The sequence below is a fragment of the Pygoscelis adeliae genome, unplaced genomic scaffold, assembly GCF_000699105.1.
Source record: "Pygoscelis adeliae isolate BGI_AS28 unplaced genomic scaffold, ASM69910v1 Scaffold10, whole genome shotgun sequence".
Classification (NCBI taxonomy): domain Eukaryota; kingdom Metazoa; phylum Chordata; class Aves; order Sphenisciformes; family Spheniscidae; genus Pygoscelis; species Pygoscelis adeliae.
In genome coordinates this window covers 6,577,204-6,587,787 of record NW_008824053.1, presented here as the reverse complement: position 1 = coordinate 6,587,787, position 10,584 = coordinate 6,577,204, and the positions used below count along the sequence as shown (strand labels likewise).

The 10,584-nt window shown below is 41.1% G+C and overlaps 1 protein-coding gene across 1 annotated transcript in view; it reads left to right on the top strand.

The window, feature by feature from the left end:
* The first annotated feature begins 8,718 nt into the window (after window positions 1-8,718).
* The window catches only part of LOC103925136 (epithelial chloride channel protein-like), a 19,819-nt gene continuing 17,953 nt past the window's right edge, over window positions 8,719-10,584 (top strand). Inside the window, exon 1 of the mRNA XM_009333797.1 lies at window positions 8,719-10,037. Coding sequence (XP_009332072.1) covers window positions 9,879-10,037 — 159 coding nt within the window. The 5' untranslated portion in view covers window positions 8,719-9,878. The remainder of the gene's footprint in view (window positions 10,038-10,584) is intronic.

Here is a 10,584-nt window from a genome sequence, read left to right as displayed (position 1 = left end):
AACCAACATCACAGCCCCACACTAGCTACTGTGAAGAAAATCAACTCTATCCCAGCCAAAACCAGCACAGTGCTGTAATACTGACCAGAATTTCTTTCTCCCGGCAATCCTTAGACACTCGCTGCCTGATGCAGAAATACATATCCAGCAGAGGCAGAGAGATGGCAACACTTCTTCCCACACACTCTTGTAAAATAGGTATGGTGGGTTTTGCTACTTCCCTGGCCTGTTTCTCAGCATCCCTCACTCCGTGTCGCAGTGTGCCAGCTTCTCAAGCAGGTAGACAGGAAAGTCCTTCACTCTACAGTGCACGGGGGCAGCGGGCACTGGGGCGAGCTGCTCCGCGGAGTTACGATGCTGTAGTGCTATTGAGTTCCCCACAGACAGTCACCCACTCAAGGAGCCTCATCTCTTTGCATGGACAAGTTAGCAGGAGCAGTAGGCCATCTTCACTGTTCAAAGAGCAGCAGCGGGTGTTTCTGCACCCACTTAAGGCATGGAAGAAATATAAGGCAATTCCAAGGTACAGAGAACTAACAGGGAGGGCTTTCTCCTGAACAGTGTTTTACATGACAGCAGGTCTGGGTGTGCTTCATTTAAGAGTCTGCGGATTCAATGTTGGTCTTCTTAGGTTTTGGCCAAGGACGTTTGGGAGCATCTTACCCCAGATGCAGGTTATAGCAGCTACAGTGATGCAGAACTTCCTTTATTACGTGTATTGACCTGCCTGGATCAGAGTTTCCAGTGCTAGTTGTTCACCATAAATCCAACTGTAGTAGTGCCGCTCCTCATTTCCATGTGAGTCACTTCCAGCTCAGTCAGACATCTCAGCTGTTTGCAGGAGACTTTTTAGATCTTCAAAGGGGGCAAAAATAGCTTTAATTTATTTCTCTTTTGCTAAGCAGCCCTTAAATCTACTTGCATTCATTCCTCAATTTAGACTTTCTCCCTGTGCAGTGCAACCCAGGGGATGAGTATGAGCCCTGTTTGTCCCCCTTCTTTGCATGTGCATGTGCATCTCCTGTAAAACTGCTTGCTCCAGTTCCTAAATTGCTACAGCCCCTTCCTTACACTGCAAAATGGCCAGAGAGCAGGATGAGGTCCCCACAGCTAGGGCAGGTACCACAGGAGTCTGTTCAAGACTTGCGAAACGGGATAGAGACCTTAAGGGTGAAAGAAAGAGCAAGAGGACACATTACAGAGTGGAGTTCCAAGGAAAAGGGTAGAAACAACTGAGAGCGCATTGTATCTTCAAGATTAAGGTAGCTTAATTGGTATAAACACAGTTTAGTTACAGAAATACCTTTCCAAGAGAAAGGGGCACACTCAAACCTACAACTTCAATTTTAGACAGACTTTTGGAAGGCCTGATTCTTTATCTGGCCAAATTCACTCTCTTATCAGTGACAGCCCATTAACAAGTAGCCCTGGAAATGCTGCCTTTCAGGGAGGGGAGGCAGAGACCCTTTTGTGCATGGGTGGAGCGGACAGCCGGGCTGTTAGCGGGACACAAACAATATCTACAGGAAAATGGGAAGTTCCTTGGAAGTGCTTAATGTAGCCAGCTGGAACCGCGAGCGGAAGCCTGGGTGGTTGTACTCACCCTTCACAACCGCCAAGCCATTCTCCCTGTGTAACAGCAGGGATCCCATCCCCAGCTGGTTGTTCATCGTGCTGCTCAGGGAAGATGCTCTTAGGTTTACCAAACCTCTTAAGCCCCAGTAGCCTGTGGGTTCCCCAGTCCTGGGCACTCTCTGTGGGAGCAGCAGTCCCTATGGCTAAAACTCCACCTTTTCCACAGCGGGAGGGCTGACCTCACTTGCCCACGGTTAGCACAGCCTGGCCATGCCTTTGCAGAGGCCAGCCCCACATGGGGCACTGGTGGGCTCCGGCTCTCGGGATTTTGGCAGCACTTGGCCGAGGATGGCTGTTCAGGAGAGAGATGGGCCAGAAAGGCCCTGACTCATCCCGTGCTGGGAAGCCGGGAGGGAGCTGGGGATCGCTGCCCAGTTGGGGGCTGCTCCTGGGGCAGAGCCAGCTGGGTAGGAAGGAGCCTGGCAGGCACCTGCCTTGCCCTCCCAAGCGTGCAGCTCCAGCCGTCCGCACCTCGCCCCAGCTCTGCTCGGGCATCCTTCACGCTCATGGGCAGGATTTGGTTTTGGTGCTTCTGGTTATCATCAATGAAAAATCAAAATGTGGGTCCTGTGCAAAGGTACGGCTCAAAGCCTGTTGCAGGGAGTAGAGCGCACTACATTCTTTTACACACGTTTATTACTGCACCCAATGTACCTTAAATTTTAAAAAGTGATGTGAAAAAGTATTCACATGAGAATGCCCTTAGGAACCAGCAAAATCATGATCTATGAAGCACCATTAGTAAATACATAAGTAATGATCATCAGTAACAACATCAGTAATAACAGCTGTACCATCCTGTTGGTTATAAATGAACAATGACAGTGCTGGACTGTAAGAAGCTCCAGGCTAAGTCTATCGTAGTGCATAAATGGAGTCCTTGCAAGCTGTTTAATCATTTTAGAAACCTGGTCTGTGACTGGTCTAAATAGCCTGTCTGGTCTGAATATCCTTGTTGATACTCAGTTTCATTTCTCCACTTGGTTTTACGTTTATTACAAGTCAGAAACCTTTGCTTATGAGTTGCAGTGTTTTTCTCTCTCCCCTCCCCCCCCGCCCCTTGCTTTCTTAACCCATCACCCCTCTAATAACTCCTGGCTGTCAATTGTGCTGAAGACAGCAGTAATACTTGTCTAGGTGGAGTTTCAGAGTCATGAGGGAAGGTCTGGCAAGAAATCCAAGAACAAAGGTAGCTTGTTGCTACAGAGGCAGAAAAAGAAGCAGGGACTAGTTCGTAAGAGTTGGTCAGTTAGCCTGGCTTCTCTACATGCCACTTTTCGCTTGCAGCTATCAGAGGCTGAGGGAAGGATAACAGAGACATGTCCAAGGTTTCCAGTCTATCTGAAGCAGAGGTAGATGCTCACCACCAAGCCCTCTGATTTGTAAGTGCCAACTCACTCCCTCCTCTTCCTCCCTCCTTCGGACGCCTGCTGTTCTCTACATACAGAGTGGAAAACATTCCTTCTTGGAAACATGGCGATGACCTGTACACCCTACAACATGAAGCGGGTGGAAAAATGGGAAAATGTATCAATTTCACACCTAACTTCTAGTAAACCATTATTTGATAGACATCTAAGGCTCAGAGCGTAAATTCCCTAAACCATTTTACTTTTCTGGTTTGCCCTCAGTTGTCGACAACAAAAGACTAATCCATACAGAGCATATGTTGTTTAACCCTTTCCTGTATGTCTCCCACACATCTCGGTAGCATGTACTGCTGTGCAAAACCAGTGTTAAATGTATAAAGGTAGCCTTTTGTTCCCAATCCCTTAGTAGTGTGTCTAATGGAAAATGAAGCACTGAGGTTAGTTCCACTTACAATGTCAAATATTAAATTACAATTTGATGTGTGGTTTACTCTCCTGTAAGTGTATATTTAAAAGCATCACTCTTCTATCATACATTTCTAGAGACAGAATTCAAGTTCAAACACATAATGGTAAAAGAAGCCAATTTTAAAAGACATAAAAGCTAAGACCTTCAAATGGTGTTATTTAAAGTTAGTCACACTTAGCCACAGAAGTGAATTGCTTGATATTAAAACTGCCTAAGGTCGAGTGTTGCTGGAAAGTTGCTCTTCAGAAAGTCCACCATATAATTTTGCTGACTAATTTTGCATACAGTGCTATAATGGCTGACTACAGTTACCATGCATTTGCCCTTCTGTTCTCCCTGCAGGCTGAAGCCTTTGTTCATGAGTGGGCCCACCTTCGATGGGGGTGTTTGATGAGTGTGCCAGTGACAGGCATTTCTATGCAACTGGGCAGAATCAGGTTAAAGTTACACAGTAATTCAGCATTTTCCTCCTTCTACAAGCCCTTTGTGGTGGGCTTTAGAAACCTGGCTGGTCTTTTTCTATAAACTTTTGAGGTGTCCCTTTTTCTTTTAGTCCTTATTTTATCCCTCATTAAATATCTTTCCTATTTTATGAATAGATCGTGTGATTTTCTCTGCATTCATCTTTAGACATTTCTGTGGTTGATGGATTGGCGATGATGTTGGGCATTACTTTTTTCTGAACTGACACCAGAGACTTAATCACTTCTGTGCTCTGCCACTGGAGAGGAAACGGTGCTTGTACAGAAATCCTCCTTCCCCCCTGCTCACAGTGTTTGTCTGTCTAAGCTTTTCCTTCTCATCTCACCTCTCCCTTCTCGGAGTACACTGCAACTTTGGGGCTTTCCTATTAAGTTTCTGGATCTTTCTTGCTTCGGACTAATTTTTTTTTTATCTTTGCTACCTCTGCACAACTTCACCCCATGCTCTCACCATTGCAGGAGTGCCTGGCTCACTATCTGTTTTTCCTCTCTGTCCATATGGCCAATGGACCTCGAGAAACAGTTTTATTACAGCATATTTGACCTGCAACTCACTGACCAGGTGCCTGTACATAATCGGGAAGCCATTTAACAGGCATTTTCCAGGGTACAGCAATATTTGGAAGTGGTAACTACTGAATTAATAAGACTACTTCTGCAATTGTAAACTTTAAATCTGTAACTGTAATATTTTTACTCAGGCAATAGACTGAAGTGGTGGAGAAGCAAACAAATCAATGATTATTCTTGGTGTCACTTTGCAATGTATATTCATACCTTTTTACAAGGATAACTGTTTTACGCGGGCAGAGTACAGACTACACTCCAAGCACTGTTAAAGTCAGCACTATATTCAGATTGGGTTTTTAAGTGGAAATGTATTCTGTTTTATCCTTAGGTGTTCCTCTGATCTTATCAGCATCTATATCTGTGAAAAAAAATCCCTGCACCAAAGGTAATTGTGTCATTAATAAGCTAACATGGCTTTTTAAGGAAGGATGTGTATTTATTCCTGAAAGAAATCAAACTGCAGAATCGTCAATAATGTATATGCAAAGTTTATCATCTGCAAGTACAAACACATAAGAACAGATTTCTTTCAATGAAACATACTGTTATAAAATTTGCTATATCCTCCTTTTTGAAATGTAACATTTATTTCAACTTTTATGTAAGTAAATCAACTGTAATGCATGCTGTTATTAATGTAAAATGAAGTTTACCATCAGCTGATGTCTCAACTATATCAATCAGCAGCGAAGACTTATTTCCATCCCTTTTTTCATTTGGTATTCTTCTGTTGCTTAATTCTGATTTTTGTCTATTTGTTTATCATTGTAGGTGGCTGAATTCTGTAATGAGCATAACCAGAACAGAGAAGCATCCTGTCTGCAGAATCGAATGTGTGACTACAGAAGCACGTGGGAAGTAATTAAAAATTGTACAGATTTTGAAAATAATCTATTCTTTAGCTTTATAATGAAGTAATAGATGATTTTGCTAAGAAATTAGCGTTTCCTTCAGTTAAAACAGTACAAAAAGGCATCTTAACTTCAGACTGCAGTCTTCTCGAACAGTTTTAACATACCATCAAAACCAGAGGAGCTGCACAGATTGCATATCAGAGAAGAATTTTCATGTTATTCTTATATTCTAGCTAAATGAATCTAGAAAGCACAAATAAATACAACCATTTTTGTTTGATAATTTATGTCATTTTTATAGCTAGGTTCTGACATTGTTAAGAATGATGGGATCTATTCCAAGTACTTGTTTACTTTCCCTGAGAATGGCAGATACAGCCTGAAAGTTTACATCCAAGCTAACAGAACTATTGTGCCACAAACTGCAACGCCATGGGGTCATGCCACGTCTATACCAGGTCATGCAGAAAATGGTACAGCAAATAAGGCAGAGAAAATTATACAGCTATTTATTCCAGCACTGGTATACATCAAGTCCCTTCACAAATACTATGAGTAGGCACCAGAGCAATGACAGCCCAGCTAGGAGGTATTTAGTTTTGAACACTTTTCAAACACTGTGTGTGATTGTTTCCCTTTAACACAAAAAAAGTCTGTATTCCCCAGAAGAATATTTAAAGTCGACTGCAAACAGCTATAATAGAGCAGTATCTGTGTACTACAGATAGACAGGATTTGTGTTTTGCCTGTGAAAAGAATAACTGCAGGTTTATTAACTAGAATACTATAATCAGTCATCTTCAATTAAGAACTGTGAAGTTTTAGTAAATTAAACTCCCCTGTAATTATTTTATAACAAGTAACAGTTACTTCAATTTCATATTAGCTTTCTTAGTAATTAGCACTCTTGAAAAGGTAAAGAAATAGCTATTGCACTAGAAATTATTGTACTTAATTGAGGTTAATGGATTTTTCAGACTTAAAACCATATAGCGAGGTGAAGTTCAGGTCACCTGCATACTACAAGAATATGCATGTAGTTAAGATTAACCAGCATTTTTTAAAGCTTGAGGTAAAATCAAGATGAATCCATCAAGACCCTCCGCTATGAAAAATGATACTCAGATCAGAAGAGGAGCTTTCCATAGAACAGCTGCAGAAGGCTCCTTCATGGAGTCTGCAGTTCCAATGGGACCTTAGGCTGATGTGTTTCCACCATGTAAAATTATTCATCATAGAAGATGCCAGAATAGAAGACGATAAGGTCATTTTATCATGGACTGCCCCAGGAAATTATTTTGATGAAGGCCACAGTATGTTTTTGGCTTGCTATCCTGCCTCTGGCCCAAGGTGAAATTGCAAAATGAATAGCTTTTCTGTGGGCATTTTAAGTGAGCTCCCAACCTTTATCAACAGTATTTTGTTGCATCTGGAAGCACCTGTACAAGCGCCAACTCCATTTTGTCTGTACTTTGTAGCAGAAACTGAAGACTCATCATTTCTCATTTTTCATCATTAATCAAATTGTTGTTAACTATAAATGGCTTAAATGTGCTATTCTAGTAATTCAGTGTGATACACATCACACAACACAAGATCTGTAACAGAGTTTAGTCTCACTGACACCAGTGGGAATCTTGTGCAGTGGTTCCAGGGCCTTATTCTTGCTCTGCTCCTGCAAAGATTTTAAATTGAATTAGCCAATATGTTTTTAGAAAGAGCTTCTTGGAATTTGGATGGAAGGCTTGCTTTCACTATGTTGTAGCATTTTTGCTACTCATGGAAGAGAGACGTATACTCTGTGGATGTAAGGAAAGAATGGAAAGAAACATCAAATTTGGACAAGAAATAGGAATTTTACTTCACTTAGTGCAAGGTCAAATTCAGTGAAGTCAGAAATACTGAGAGACTTCAGTGTGGGTTCGTGATGACTGCCATCATCTTTTCATTTCAGTGCTGTGCTGTGAGAAATTGAATCATTCAAGCACTCGGTTTAGGTAATAAAATAAGTTTTTTGCACATCAACCCGCCATGCTGCATTTATTTTTTCTGGTAGGTGAACTAATGAAACTGATAAGTAAGTAGTACTTTGAAAGTATTTTGAAAAGAAATTATTTTGAAAGAGATCAAAAGTTTGAATGATAGCTAATGTACATGACAATATCTTCTAATATTTGTATTTTCATCCACTAGTTATGAAATCAGAACAAGTGAGACTCCTCTGGAACTAAGAGGCAACTTTTATAACACTGCTTTTGTGAATACTTCCCCTCTATCACCTGAGCATGCTGGCTGCAAAGGTAAGTTAAAAAGTTTCGCTAACCAGTAGTGTGGAGGTGTTTAAAAAGGAATTGGTCCTTACTGTTTGCAAGGCTTCAGTGACTGCTAAAGGCAAACTGAAAACAATCCTTATTTCATATTGATATGGAAAAAAAAACCCCAAACCACACACAGAAGAATTTAGCTAATTTTTCTGTCTAATATTTCAGAAAAAGTGGGATGATGTAATTTCATACCATGACCATCAGGTCATGTTATTTTTTGATACACTAGGAAAACAGATGGAGGTAAATCTTCAACCTGAAGTACTTTTAAAAGCACGTGCCTGGATAAATTTCACACAGTAATTTTAAAAAACTTGCATAAGACCTTCAGCAGCAGTTTACTCTCTTTATTCTTAATGACTCTTACAATATCACCAAGAAGTCATAGTATTTTCCAAAAAGGCAGAGGATGTGACCTGCAAAATTATTGGAAAATCTGCTTAACAGCTGTTCCACAAAAATAATAGTAAAGCCGATACAGAATTCAATCAATAATGAATTAAAGGATGAAAATATAATCAGTGTCAATCACTACCACATTTATTCCATTTTTATTATTTTTAATGCAATTATGAATTTAAACTAACAATGTAGCTCTATCATGAGACATTTGTGAACCGATTACTATGTGATAGTCCAATTTGAAATACAGTACCATGTTGGATTAACCAAGCACCTCCGTAACAAATTAGGAACTACCTAGCTGGGAGATCTCAAAAAGTAGCTGGTAGGGAATCATCATCTAATAGACACTTCTCAAAGGACTGTGAGAAAAATTTCTTTACTGAAAGAGTGGTTAAACATTGGAACAGGCTGCCCAGGGAAGTGGTTGAGTCACCGTCCCTGGAAGTATTTAAAAGACGGGTAGATGAGGCGCTTAGGGACATGGTTTAGTGGGCATGGTGTTGTTGGGTTGACAGTTGGACTCGATGATCTTGGAGGTCTCTTCCAACCTTAATGATTCTATGATTCTATGATTGCAAATCAGTGATAGGCGTGATGCTATTAAATACTTTATCAAGGAATTGGAATAAAATATAAAGTCCCTTCTGGACAAGTTTCTTCAAGTATGAAGTGAGAAATGTTGAGGAGGGGTAGGACAGCCACACAGAGTAATCTGGCTTGCTTGACAAACTGTTCCCACTCAGGAAAAACACATTTTATTCCAAATGGGATGGTTATTCATCTAAAGGCAAACAATGCCATTTAAAAGGGGAGATTTTACATACCAAATACTGTATACAGAACTTATCAGCATTTTACTACCTCACTAATCTAATCTTGCTTTTTCTATTGTTTCAATTCCCTATTACATAATTATTGCATTGTTCAGAACTTTTTTCCAGGAAATTCCAATTGTGTTTTGCAATTATTTCTCTCTTCTAAAATGAATAACAGAGCATAGATCACCTGAAGAGGCATAAGGAAATGAAATTAGTTTTTTTAGTTCACAATAAAACAAGAAGTATTTCCTCCTAAAATTAAGACATAACTAAATGCAGCCAACATATCCAATATAACTGTACTTGCATAGAACATCAGTGTCTTGTTACACCTCTTTTTGACACAAAGGCGGTGTTAGGAGCAAAGAGCAGGTGCGAATCCCTCAGGGACGAGGCACAACACTCAGCGAGTGAAAGCTTTGGCTTTGTGGAAAGCATAGCATTACCACGGTGGGAGCCCCAGCGCTAATCAAAATGGGGACCCGACGCAGCGGAGCCCTGCTTGGGAGTGAAGCTCAAGGGAAAGCACCGCAGGGGTGGATAATCAAACTTGCGCTGATTAACATATCATACATATGCAATGTCCTGTTTGGCTCATTAGCGAACTCACTGATGTAATGCAGGTCCTGTCACTCAGATGCCGAGATCCGCAGCTGGCCATCACGCTGGCGGCCGTGCAATGGGGGGGGAAGCGAATGACCCCGGGTTACTGTGACAACGAGATAAGACGTGCTTGGGACTTCTACGAACTTGGACGGGAAGAAGCAAACTATCGCAGGTTGCTGTAACAAGAAGATAGGATGTGCCTGGGACTCCGCATACTCGGATGGGGGAGGCGAACTATCCTGGGTTACCGTAATGAAGTCTTCCCACACCCTGCAGGCGGTCATATAAATAAGACTGATAAGCCATCGCTTTTCTAACCAAGAACCTCGCAGACGGGAACAAGTAATGGGGGTGTTTCGGAGTTTGATATTTTTGCTGTCTTTTCAGCTCCTGCATGTGGCAAAAGGTTCTATGGTATGGCTAAATAAGAATGGCTATGAGGATTTGGTTGTTGCAATTAATCCCCAGGTGCCAGAAGATGCCAACATCATCCTGAATGTGATGGTAAGAACATTTGCACTTACGTGCATTGTTTCTCAGCAGTCGTGACTTTTCTGCTTGGAAAGTAGCATGAATCAGGTCCAGCTCCCATTCTTGTCAATAGGTTTTTTTCTTGTTGTTTTCAGTTAATCATGGATTAATTCCATAGTTACTAAACTAGTAATTTCTTATTTGTCTTGCCATCTGTTGTCACTACTAAGAGCACTAATTCCCTCAGAGAATGCTGTAATATCTCTGTTGGGAGGCAGACTGAAATTCCTTTAAGTAGCTTTCCAAATTATGTTTACCTGAAAGAATGTCCTATGAATACTTGTTTAATAGCCATTGATTATACTACTGTTTGTCATTAGCTAGCATGTCTCATAATGTTCCTTTAAAAATTGTAAAGGAAAAAAAAAGTTAGGTTTAGTGTCATTTCTGGGCTTAACTTTTATTGCAATCCACATAGATGCCTCAGTGGATAAATTCCCCTAGAATAGGATGCTGGCCAGGTCTCAAAGCAAAGAAACTGTTTTCGAGAAAGTCAAATCCGTTTAGAGCAAACCTGCTG